The sequence below is a fragment of the Ammospiza nelsoni genome, chromosome 1 (genome assembly GCF_027579445.1).
Source record: "Ammospiza nelsoni isolate bAmmNel1 chromosome 1, bAmmNel1.pri, whole genome shotgun sequence".
Classification (NCBI taxonomy): Eukaryota; Metazoa; Chordata; class Aves; order Passeriformes; family Passerellidae; genus Ammospiza; species Ammospiza nelsoni.
Window position 1 is genome coordinate 122,339,834 of NC_080633.1, and position 13,576 is coordinate 122,353,409.

The window sequence follows — 13,576 nt, forward strand, 5'->3', positions numbered from 1 at the left end:
AAAAAGCCTAAAACCATCTCTCTAAATATTCTCATGGATTCACAAATAAATCCAGGGCTTGTAGTATTTAAGCTAAAAAGAACTGAAAGGTAAATCACAGTAATTAAGATGTCAGTACTATTAATAAAGTCAAATCTTTCAAGTTTGCGATGCAAATAGTTCATATCTGGACACTGAGGGAAAGGCTTTAATAATTTAACACTTGGTACAGCAATGATGTATTTTCTGTGCATTTTGAACTGAACTTCCTTACTGTATTTTTACCTGCTCTTCCATTCATAAGGCAAGTCCTATGTGTCCAGCTGTTCTGACAACTGTTTACTATTTCTCCAGCATTTGCCTTTAAAGGCTTCAGACTACTAAAGATGCTGTATCAAAATTTTCTAAAGCAAATCCATCCTCTTCCCTTGTTCTACATTACTTGTACCTTTTCAGAATATTTATGTGTTTTTATCCAGGAGAACATTGCACAAGCTTGGGCTTTTTCTGGGAAAATTCTTGAAAATAAATGCTCTTTCCTTTAAAGGCTTGTCTGGGATATGTTAGCTTTTTTAAAGAAAAAATATGATTTGCAAAAAAGTTATGCAAACCAGGTTTAAACCAATCCAGCAATGGCAAATGAGCAACAACACTGTGGTTAGAAAATAAACACAAGATCTCATAAGCATTAGCTTCTATTATCACAGAAAAAAAGGGTTACAGAAAACTCCCATTAAAGACTGTCCACACAGACAAAAATCACTGTAATTTCAATGATACACACAAAGGCTCAAAGTCACAAGTTACTGTGCATCCACTGAACTGCAGTAACTGTTCAGGTCGATGTTCAGAGCCATCAGCAAAAAGAGGCAATTTGTTACAAGTTTCAAAACTTCACTGTAGACTAAGAACAGGCTAATCAGATAACTCTTGTAACTTAATCTGAGACTTTTCAGTGGATCTGTAAAAATAAAATGCAATTAACCTGGTGCATCATAGACTGTTGTAGAAAATTATAGCAGTTTAAGAGGTAACTAGAACTTACTCTGTGCAATGTACCATTTTTATCAATAAAATCCATAATATTGTCACAATGGTACAGTGTCAGACCACTGGTACAGTCAGAGATGGCAATGAGTTACACAAACATTTCAGGTAAACAATGTGTGTTTAAAAACACTATACTTTATCAGAAAAAAGGCATCTTTTTGTTGTGTCAGGCAACTTAGAAGATAGCAATAATTATAATATATTATTCTGAACAAAAAAAGCCCACTTAAAATTACAGATATCCATTTCCTTTGTAAAAGATTTTTTTCACACTGAACACTTAAATGTTGATAGAATTCAGAGTCTTGAAATCTTGCTCATCTGGGAGCATGTCCACGATAAACTTACTAGTTCACTTACTAAATTTTCATTTATGCTTCCTGTTTACAAGTCCTTTCCAACATGCTAAATGACATTATTAAATTAGTAGTTTACTACACATAGGAAAGAGTAATTAGAGCATCGTGCAATTAGCCATATATAGACAAAAAACCTCCATAAATGTCCTTGAATCTCTTATCAAAAGACAACAGAACATCACATAAGGAAACAAAAAGGGTCATCTTACAGCTGGTATTTCTAAAATGAAAGCAATTACAACATCAGGCTTACCATGGCTGTAATTTCAGGAAGCAAGTATTACCCTGCACACATCTGATATTTAGGCAACACTGGTCATTCATGTATCCTCAGCAGCCTCATTTAATATATAACCATTTTTCCCCTTTACAGAAGGAGCAACAGGAATTAGGGTGAGGCACGCTGCAGAAGGTCATTTACTAGGCCAGAGACACAGCACAGCTTTACCAAGCCCTTTTACAAAGTGCCTCTCTCCTGCCATTTCCCTACTTTTCACAGTTTTATAAAAGACACTTCTTAATAAACTATAGCCTCTATTTTGCAGTTGAGCTTGTAAAAGTCTGCCTGTTAGAAGAAGAGCATTGCAAAAATGCATTTGCCAGATAGAGGTAATAAAACCAAGGCACATCAGACTACCTGCCTAAGCTAGTGCTAGAAGAACGTTCTGTACAGTATGTTCAATTTCTTGATCTCGTTTCATTTCAGTAACTCTGAAAGACACACTATGGAATGGTGGGGGGAGGGGGAATTATGCTTCTAAACTTCAGGAGAATAATTTTTATCCCAGACAGTTCAGTTTAACATTTTAACTCTTTTTGGATACACTAAATCCAGGTTATTAGGAAAATTAAACAAATTTCACTCATTTTGTACACTCTGTGCTGTTCTGTTACTAGTGACAAAAAATGTAAGCTATACTGGACCAAAATGAGAGAGATCTAGATGATCCAAATATAAAAACAAAATGGAAAACTATAAATATCCAAGGAAAAATAGAGAAGGTGCTGGTTAAATAAGAAGACACGGGCCACTGCCACAAAACCTAGAGCTCTCTTCTCCTGCCCCAGTTGTAATAAAGCACCACCCACTCAGAGCAGCACACAGTGAAAGTGATCCATTCTACCAGAGCAATTTCTGCAGCCCCTATTTAAGAACCCCTTCAGAGTCGGTATGAATGAATAATTCAGCTGGAAATACCTGTCAGGCAGCAGGATGTTCCATCCTACTGTACCTACAGCAATACCATCCGGCCCAGAAAGCCAGACGTTACCTGTCCACAGAGCTGACACCGCAGTGCAACCTCATTTTACGGAGAGAAGGAAAACCCCACGGGGAACACGCGGCTTGGAGCAGGACACGCCTGACCCAGTCCCCCTTGTGCGGGGGAATTACAGCGCCGGAACCCCAGGAACCGGAGCGCTGGTCACGGTCCCCGCGATGGCACGGGGAGGGTCCCGCTGCCCGCACGGTGTGACACTGACACACAGACGCATACATACATACACAGAGAGACACACAGACACACACACATACATACATACACACACATAGAGACACACAGACACACACACATACATACATACACACACATAGAGACACACAGACACACACACATACATACATACACACACAGAGAGACACACAGACACACACACATACATACATACACACACATAGAGACACACAGACACACACACATACATACATACACACACAGAGAGACACACAGACACACACACATACATACATACACACACGCACAGACAGACACACACACACAGACACACACTGCCATGGCGCCCAGCGGGGCTGCGGCCCCCCGCTCCCGGGGGCAGGGATCCCTTCGCCCTTCCCTCGCCTGCCCAGGAAGCGGCGGCATCGCTGCCAGACGCCTCCCTGAGGCGCCTCTTCCCCCGCGCCCGCCCCGCCCGCCGCCGTCCGGGTCCCAGCCTCGCCCCTCACACCTCTGCGCGTCTCACCTCCATCCCGGCCCTTCCCTGCCGCCACCTGCCCTCCCCGGCCCCGCCACCCGGGACCTCGACGCCCTCAACTTCTGCCCGGGCGGTTCCTCCCTCCGAGCCGCTCTTCGCGCCGCGCCACGCACGCACGCGTCCGGAGGAACGGCTGCTCCCGGCTCCCCCCGCCGCCGCCGCCACCAACGCCGCCACCAACGCCGCCGCCCGGCCCCGACACTGCCCCCGGGCTCCGCCGCAGACGCCTCACCTGCATCGACGCCATGATGGATCCGCCTCCTCCCCCTCCCCTCTGCGCCGCCGCCGGGGCGGCCCCGCCCCGCGCGCTCCCCGGTCACGTGCCCGTGCCCGCCCGTTGAGCGGCTGCGCGTGCGCGGGGCTTGGGCGAGGCGAGGGCAGTGCGGGCGGGCCCGAGGAGCGCGGGCGGCGCGGGCGGGCGGTGTTTGTGTGTGAGCCGCCGCCCCCGCGGCCAGGGAGGCTCCGCCGGCGCTGCCCGCACCCTGCTCGCCCCGCGGGCGGGGGGGCAGCGGAGGAGTGTCCGTCACCGCCGCCCGGGATGGGGTTAGTCCCCTGCCGGCTTCAGTTTGTGAAGGTTTTTAGAGCTGTACCTGCAGAGTGTTTAAGTGACTCAGTTAATGCGGACTGCGCCTCTCCGGTTTGTGGGTTTCTCCTGGCTCCCCTCACTCCATACAATCATGGAACCACAGAATGTTAAGGAGTGAGAAGGGACTTTGAAGATCATCCAGATCCGACACCCCCACCATGGGCAGGGATATCTCCCACCAGACCAGGCGGCCCAGAGCCCCTTCCAACCTGGCTTCAAACACTGCCAGGGATGGGGCATCCACAAACCTGGCTTCGAACGCTGCCAGCGATGGGGCATCCACAAACCTGGCTTCCAGCACTGCCAGGGGTGGGGCATCCACAAACATGGCTTCGAACAGTGCCAGGGATGAGGCATCCACAAACCTCCTCCTCCAGTGCCTCACCACCCTCACAGTAAAGAATTTCTTCCTGATATCCAACCCAAATCCCTCTTCTTTCAGTGTGTCCCATTACTTCACGTTCTGTCACTAGATCCCGCCGCAGGTCGGCCCGGGCCGGGTGGGCCCGGGCCCGAAGCGCAGCTCTCCCGGTGAGCGGCTCTCCTGCTGTGTGCCCTGTCCTTGTCCTTCTTCTTCTCTCCCCGTCCCTGGGTGCTGCTCGGCCACGGGTCATCTGATTTTCCTGCACCGGTGTCTGAGTCCAAATGAACGTGGGTGTATTTTAAGTCGGAGCATTTCTGGATTCTACGTTTTCCTTTCCGACTGGACTAATCCCTGTCTTTTGCACCAGATGATCTTGCCATATCTGTGTAGGTGAAAATAAACAGGCAGCGCTCGGTAGAGTGACTGTGTGTGGTCAATAAATTAAACAACTTGCGGAAACACGCTTCATAAAGCTGGTATTTCTGCTGTAGTATTTCAGACTTAACGGATCCTCAAGACAAATCTACAAAATGTTTATCCAAAGACAATTTATAAAATTTATAATCCCAGTGGTTATGTAAAACTAAGGATTTAACAGAGAAACTGATTTTATAGGTCATTATAATCCTCATCTTCCCACAGTTTATGCTGCACATTCCAAAAACACTGAAGCCCCTTCCTCTGTCCCTTCACTCCTCTCCTTTCTGATGATATTAAAAAATCCTTGTCACCTCTGCTCCAGTGGTAGCCCTGATTTTTTCTTCAGAGATGGCCTTATAAGCAAAAACTAAATTATTGAATAATCATTTGCAGTTTGTATTACCTTTGAAATCTTTACTTTTAGATCTCTAGAAGGGTTCGGCATCCAAAATCCTGTCTACCTAGTTCGACCATATTATTTAGTGTGATGCAAGTACTATCTTTATGTACAAGTTTCACCTTCTGGTATGTTTTTAATATACAGCAATGTTTAACTGTTTAAAAACAGTTAACTGGAGGAAACACAAAACCTCAGCACAATATAGCATCAGTTTCCAACTTTTATCCAGTATCAACACTGCCATCGATGTTAAAGCAAGCACACAAACTTGGGGTTTGCTTAAATGGCAGAACCCTTTAAGCAGAAGAAGACAGCAGGAGTATCCTTGCCCTGTGAGGTAGCTGCAGAAGTAAACAAGCCCCTTGGCTTTGCAGGAATTTGCTGAAGACAGAATCAATATTAGTTGATTTTTGTGTAGGAAAGGAAATTAGCCTGCCAAAAGTAAGGATGGGAAAAGTATTGTAATGTAAGTTGCATCCTATACATTTGTCTTCTAAATTCAATTCTCATTCACAGACTATGGGCTCCTGATGCCATGCAACCTGACATTGCTCAACCATGTTTCCCCTGGAAGTCAGTATTTATTACTATATGATTTTTGCAAGACCATTTAGGTTGCAGAGGATTTGTTGCATTGAGCAGATGCATAGAGCTGGTAAAGATTTCTCTTTGCTGCAGTTCTTCAGAATGAACTTAGGCTGTTACAGCACTAAGTGGAACATTTCTGTGTTACTAGTTGTTGTTGTTTTGCATGATCCAAACATATGTTTATCCTAAAATGCATCTCTTAATGCCATATGCCACAAAGACAGCAAGAACATCAAGTTTAAGCAATGGACATGTGTTCAGTTATAAACATGGACATATTGACTATCTGTGTTGATGTAATCACAGCAAGATACAACTGATTTCAAACCATTATACTCAGTTTCTTAAGCCTCTTCCAGAAAACCCTGTTGAAGGTCAGAAGATATAAAGCAGCACAAGCTTGTGAATGCCAGAACACTTCACAGACTGCAAGCTGGTTTTCCATGGAAAGATCAGCTTTGTGGTCTTAGGCAAATTGTATTCAGTACAAATATGACTTCTACTCTGTAATAAAGGAAAATTATCTCTGGATGAAAAGTCACTTTTGCAAAAAAATCATAGCTTATGCTCAATTGTGGGATCTCAGCACCTCAGGATGGAGGTGCAGAGTGGCCGAGAACACCCTTGGGGGGCTCGGGAGTCCTGGAATGTTGCCAGAAGTGTCTGGAATGTTGCCAGAAGTGACTTTGATCCTACACAGGAGACGACGCCTGTATGAGGACTGGGAAGGTTTCACTGGGTGAATGGTGAAGGGATAAGTTAATTAAAGTGTAAAACACAGGGTTTAGGATTTTGGTACAGGGGGGTCTAAAGAAGTAAGATGGAGGAATTGGGGCGTGTCCTGTTCTTCTTCTTCTTCTTCTTGGCCTCCATCTTCTGTGGTGATGGTGGCACTTGGGGATTGGTTATTACTAAAAGTGCACCGGTTAATAAGGGTAGAAGGTATTGGGGAAAAATGATAAATATTGTACACGTTACTTCGGGTATAAAGATAAGTGACCGCCCCGGGGGCTTGCAGTGTGCCCATGGCTGACTTGCTATGCAGACCTCTGTCGGGCTGAAAGAAAATCTTTTAGATAAACAATTAATAAACACCGAGACCGAGAAAAGATCTGAAGTCTCTCCTCGTCCTTTGAAGCGCGAGCTCTTCAAGGCCATCCCTGGGCCTTTCCAGAACACCTAAACAGCCTAAACAGCTCACAGAAAACTTACAAGCCTAAACAGCCGAGAAACCGAGCAAGTGGCATCCCTGAGCTATCACCGGACATAAATCAGCGCCGGAAGAAAAACATGAAAATCTACACTCAATAAGTATTTTTTATCTATCACACAGAACTTTTCAATATTAAAAACAAGTTACCTACTATGTTTTTTAACCGAAGTATTGTTTACAGAGATAACATCATCCATGCTGCAAATCCTAGTCCTGAGGATAGTAGGCATGAAAAGGAAGGGATAGTTTGCCCTACATATAAATAGAGCATGAGTTAATTACTACCTACTCAATCCTAACTGGGTATGTAAGTAATTAAAGCATTACACTACAGCTGAAACTCGTGGGCAGAATCTCCCATCCCTGAATACACTTTGAGTTTATTCTTGCAGGACTACCAAAAGTGTCTTTTATGACTGTTGTCTCATCTTGTTTTTTAAAGTGTCATGCAATGCCTAATATATATGTGAAACATTTTTTTAGCTCCTTGTCCTCATGGGAATAGGGGAATCCAGAGAATTATCCCTGTGTTTTATTGGGTTTTTTTTCCCTTTCCTCATTTCTTGGTAACCTGGCTTGCAGAGATGTTTTTGTACAGTGCATAAACTATAGGGATTAGGGAATCAGTCCCATAAGCACAGTAAGAAAATAAACACTATTATCAGACTCCCAGAAAGAATGTATGAACATCAGTACCTTCTTAAGTTATCCAGTAATCCCACTGAGGAAAGGCCCTAATTCCCAGAGAGGTTAAATTTCACTCGGAGTAAGTTATTGTAATTTGGTTTTCATTTCAGTTTTGACCTTTACTATGCAAAACATGTAAGAAAACACTTCAGCAGTTAACTCTTCCTAATCTGTTGCAGGTATAAAGATGGATGACATAATAACTGGTTCCTTAAAATGACTGCTTTAGTATTTCACTAATGCAGCCTGATCTTTCACCAGTCAACCTAAGTTCTGCCAGAGATTTCAAGGATCAGAGACCTGGGTCCCAAATATTCAAAGCTTATGAGGTAAGATTTAATTTAATCTGTTATCTTCATTATTTCAGAGGCTATCTTACACTGATCTGATCAACTACATGATTATGACTCACATATCGAAAACATATGGAGCAAATAATGAAATTGCACCTCCTACTAATTTTTTTTTTGGTAAATATTCTTGAAGTTGACCTAAAAATCCACTTTTCTTCAGAGTTTGTAAAACCTTATACTTACAGGAAAAATGCAAGTAATGTTCAAACTGCATTTATTAGATAATTGATATACCAAGACATTTTCACAAAGGTAAAATATAATTCTTTATAAGGACCCCTATAATTTTACATTCCATTCCCATCTTGTCCATAATGTTTTCAAATGTCACCAAGCATCTTTTCATCTATTCTCACCCTTTTTTTTTTCTGTATAATTTTTCTACACACTGAACTGTTACTACGTGCTCCTTTATGATTCCTGGTGCTAAAATGACACGAGAGCTCAATTTCTTTTGCCTGTGTCCGCTGTACTTTTTAGCTTTTCATCTTGTCTCCTTGCACAGAAGTCAATTGTACATTCATGTAACTCCCCTCATTACTGGAGTGGCATCACACCTGTAATCTGCAGTGTCAGGAGACTGCATCTCCTGAGCATGGAGGACTCCCTGCCCCTCAGAGGAATTGCGCCAACTGCTTCTTCCGCTCCTACCTGCCAATTTAGGGAGGACACTGAGTTTAAAAGCTCTGTGGAATGAAGATCATCTTATAAACAAGCTTGGTGCATCTGCAGAAACCATCAACTAAAGATGCAGAATCAAAGAAATGCAGTATTATATCAAGAATATAAAAGTAATAAATTGCACACATAGCTAAAAATGAAAATAGCCTATTAAAACTAAGTTAAAATAATAAGATAACTTTGAGTTGTTGAGATTTTATTGTTGATTTATTCCTTAGGGATTATGTAGGTTTTTCATCAACAGTGTATTTCATTTTCATCTTAGTTCTTAATAGTAACAGGCAAAATGTCATTTCCATCCCAGGGCTTTCAAAGGGATGAAAAGATGCTGAAGAAAAGAAAAGTCTCACCTTATTCCTAATCTGCTACAAGGAGAGGGTAATGTTATTCTAAGATGATATATGCCTCCATTTCTTCTCTTGTTTAGGATTTGACCATTTTGAAGCCACTGGGTGATCTGGGGCTTTCTTCTTATCCACAGGAAGACTAAACTCCAAATGTAATTTCCATCAGATCAGAAAATAATTTTCTGATATTTCTAATATTTCATTTTATGTGGAGATACAGTTATAATTACAGTTGTAATTACTGCAGTGCAAGAAGGAGGACATGGGGCTAGGGAAAGGGGTGGAATTGTCTGCTTTAGTAATATGCAGAATCACAGAATGAGTCAGGTTGGAAGGGACCACAGTGGGTCACCTGGTCCAAACTCCCTGCTGAAGCAGGGGCATCCCAGAGCACAATGCTCAGGGTTACATCCAGGAGGTTCTTGAATATCCTCCCCAGTGAGGGAGGCTCCACAACCTCTCCAGGCAGCCTGTTCCAGTGCTCAGTCACCTGCACAGTAAAGAAGTTCTTCCTCATATTCAGGTGGAACTTTCTGTGCATCAGTTTCTGCCCATTGCCTCTTGCCCTATTGTTTGGCACCATGTGCTGTAATTACCAACTTGTAGTAATTGTCAAGCCATGTTTTTAGGCAGCAGGAGTCCTCTAACTCTTTTAAATGCTCTTTTTATCTTTAAATGTAAAGATAAAAACTTATAAAGACACAAAGCTGTAAAAATTTAATAAGGACTGAGTAGGACATATACTCAATTAAGTAGATGAATGCATTTAAAAGTGTAATGTTGTGTAATTATTAAAAGTTCTTCCACATCAAAAGCATCCATAGCCCATGTGAGCAGGTTGATTACTGTGTCTGTCAAATCCAAGTGTTCAGGAGCTGCTCAGTGATAATACCCCCAAGATTTGAACTTAATTATAATTTAGTAATTTTATTTTGTCTCCAAAACCTGTGATCTGGAGGCTTCTCAGGTGACTCCAAGAGTTACGTGAATACTTCGTTCACGGTGTTATTATTAGGAATGCACAGAAGTGAGTCTGACTTCATAACCAACAAAGAAGATAAAGAATTTTCAAAATGAAGGAGCTGTTTGGTTTTGCCAGCCTAGAAGCAAGATAAAACTACTGAAGAGGCATCTTGGGTAACCTCTACAGATACAGATGTGTGATAAACCACCACAGCTCCCAAGGGCCGAGGAGAAACTGTGTACATCAGACTGCATACTGTCCTTACTGGACCCTGCACACTACTTACAGAGGTTGAAGAATTTAATTTCTCAGGCCTGTACACCAAGGTGACACTGGTCCAGCCTGTCAGTTTATTTAATGTCCCTCGGGAAAGACAAGACTTCGTATGGGATACAATTACCATGAACCAGAGCCATGATATAAAAACAGAATGGGTGAGCAGTTGACTATTTCAGCTGAGTATTTTCAGATGTTCTCTCCTTAAGTCACAGTTGTTTATTACAAGTCAAATATCTATGACAACTGTGAAAGCAGCTTAAATGTTAAATATTGATATATCATTTTCATGTTTCATTTGTAGCAAACTACAAATAATTCTGACTCAAATGGAGTGTCACTTCTGAAAAAAATTATATGTCAGCTTAGTATGGTAATGTGGGAAGCTTTTCCCTGTATAGAAAGAGAAAATAAATCCTTTGTGCTAAATGCATTCAAATTCTAGATATTTTTTAAGCTTGGTGATACCAGCTAAAATTGACAACTTTTTAATCTGCATAACAGGCATCCCATTGTTTTGCTAGACAGAGTAATAAGAATTCAAAGCAACATAAGATACAGATTATGTATTATTTATAGTTTTGTGTAGTGGTGATTTGGTAGATACATTTTTATTAGTGTAAATAGGATAACAGTAGTATTTTTTTCCATGGGAAGAAAAGCCTTAGCTATGAATTCTCACCTGAAAAGGCAGTTTTCAACATGAATCAATGGAATTAAAATTATTTGTTTTTTTAACTTCAAAGTAACTTCTGGTTGAAGAAATTAACTACAAATGAATACAGAATTGCATTAATCCATTCATGTATTCACAAACTAATCCCACAAAACTATCCTGAAAACTAGCAACTTTATCACTAAACTGTAAATTTTAATTTATTTAGAAGCTCTCATGTGGTTACTTTCTCTGATCTAAAAGGCAGTACATATTTAAGGGGCAATTCTAATTTAATTTTCCAATTCTACCCTCAATATGTGAGACAACAAAACATTACATGACTCACATCTTGAAAACTGATGACAAAAGTTCAAAAGGATAAAATGTTGAAGTACTCCATTTGTCAAAGCACAATCATGATCTCGCAACTCTGATCTCCTCCCATTTAGCGTGAGAAGAAAATCCTGTATTCTGTAAACATAAAACAGTAACATGGTAATGACAGAGAGACAGATTTTTTGGTTGTTGTTTTGTAGGGGTTTTTTTTAAAATCTCAGTGACCTTTCTCCCATAGAGGAGAAATTGTACAACCTACATTCCAGATGCAGCATATGCAAAGCTTTATTTCATGACACATAACACTTGTTAAAACTCGATAAAATCTCCCTCTTTTCTCTGTGCTGCCTTAGAGATGACACTCAAGCTTCACAGGTGACTAATAATAATCACAGAATCTACTTTGTCCTCTTTCCTAGCTCATCCAAACACTGAGCTGCACCTGCAGTTCACAGCATTGGTTATCTTCCCATAAAATTGCCATCTAATAAGCTACATTTAAAAAGAAATTCAACTCCAATGCAGTCCATTATTTGTCAAAAGCCTTCAAAAGTTGAACTTGTTTCTATGGGAAAAAAACCCCTAAAGCCTCTTTTTTCCTAAAGCTTTAGTCTGTCTTTAAAAACAAGCATCATAGTTTATTTTCCAAATCCACTCAGTCTTTAATAAGTTCTTGCTATTTTTCTCTTACTCCTGCTCTTCTTGTCTTACTCAGGTGTTGAAATTAAGTTTATACCACAGCTTCCACCCTTAGTTTTTAGGTAGGAACAGTGCTACTTCTCCTTGTGCTTTTGTTTACTCTGCAGTAACTACTACTCCCTAAAATTACATTGCAATATTTGAGACCTGGCAAAATAAACTAGGAATACAAAACATGGACTGAGAAGTTAACTTTCCTGCCCCACGACATTCCTTGTCCACTTCATCACACAAACCAACAGATTTAGGCAAGTTTCAGGAGCACCCTTTCAATGGGCAAAGTAAAAAGAAGAAAGGGATAAAAAACCAAACAGTCACTACTGCAATTTAGGCCTGTGAAATAAAACAGACAGTAATAAAACACAGACAGAAGCAACTGATTTTCCAAACTTCCTACCATTAATTGAGAAATGCCTTTTGGATACCGTTCAACATCTGTTGAATATAATGGCACAGAGAAACCTGATGGTGAAGCCTCCTTGCTTTGAGTTCAAAACCAAAAAGGAATTTCATATCTTGTGGGAGGGAGTTCTGATCATTCTAGATACACAGACTATTTCATGTTGGAGACCATCAGAGACTTCTTCAGCAGCTTATACACACTCAAATGATGACAAACCCAGCATGACTCTTCTCATTGTTTACAAAGAATCTGGGAGTTTTTCTGACTAAATCAGCAGCTCAGCTTAAAATCTGAACCTCAAATACAGGGCTATCTTTCAAAGCAAAAGTACCACAATGTGGAAACCCAGGACAGTTGAAGATTTCAAAATATCCCCAGCAGGATATTCTTGAAGTATCCTTGAAAGTATCCTCTTCAAGCCTGTTCAGGAATACCATGCCTTTTTAGTACTTGGTGCTGAGAGTTCTGGATGCTTGTAATTCAGAGCAGCACAAAGATATCTTAACACTTCAACTCTGTGAAACTCTTCAGAACTGTGAAAAAACTCATCACCTTTTATTTTTTACATGGAGCTTCACAACCAATTATCCAAATACTAATTACATTAGCATTTTGCTCACCATACAGTAGAGTCAGGAAAATGATGATTCTGCACATGAACACTTCTTCTAAGATGTCATAAATCAACAGAAACACAGGTTTAAAAATTTTCAACTTTGAAATTTATTTAGAACTCAGGGGTTAAGCGTGTTAAGTTTCCAATTGTCTGATAATAGCATACCCATTTAACTACCATGGAAATTGCACTAATTCTCCCTGCCCCCCTCCCCCTTAGAAATCTGGTTCATTTTAACAGCCGGTGGTTTTGCAAATAGTGCACTCTAGGACACTACTGCAATTCCTGAGTGTTCAAAGCTACTGTATAATACATTAAGCTTAAAGAAAACCAACAAAATTATTATTCAGAGCTAAACCAGGTATTTTACCTTACTGCTGAAGTACAGAATCTTCAAATGCAAATGTATTTTAACAAAATCAAGGAAATTGTTCTAGAATGCTTAAAAAGGGGAAGAGAAAAAAAAAAAAACAAAGCCCACTGTTTTAAAAAATGGCATCCTTTTTGCCTTAGTTTAAAACTAAATAATTTTTAGCCTCAAGTCATTAGCCTCAAGACTGTTAAAAATGGCTAGTGAACTTAAGACTCACTCAGACTGATATGTA

The 13,576-nt window shown here is 41.0% G+C and overlaps 1 protein-coding gene across 5 annotated transcripts in view; it reads right to left on the minus strand.

Annotated features, from left to right (window-relative positions):
- UBE2W (ubiquitin conjugating enzyme E2 W) overlaps positions 1-3,652 on the minus strand; it is a 32,753-nt gene extending 29,101 nt beyond the window's left edge. For all 5 annotated transcript variants that reach the window (XR_009418321.1, XM_059470796.1, XM_059470770.1 and 2 more), the window contains exon 1: positions 3,613-3,652. Coding sequence is in view for 4 of the 5 variants with exons in the window: in XM_059470796.1 (XP_059326779.1) it covers positions 3,613-3,627 (15 nt within the window). In the remaining variant the exon portion in view is untranslated. The remainder of the gene's footprint in view (positions 1-3,612) is intronic.
- Positions 3,653-13,576: the final 9,924 nt, after the last annotated feature.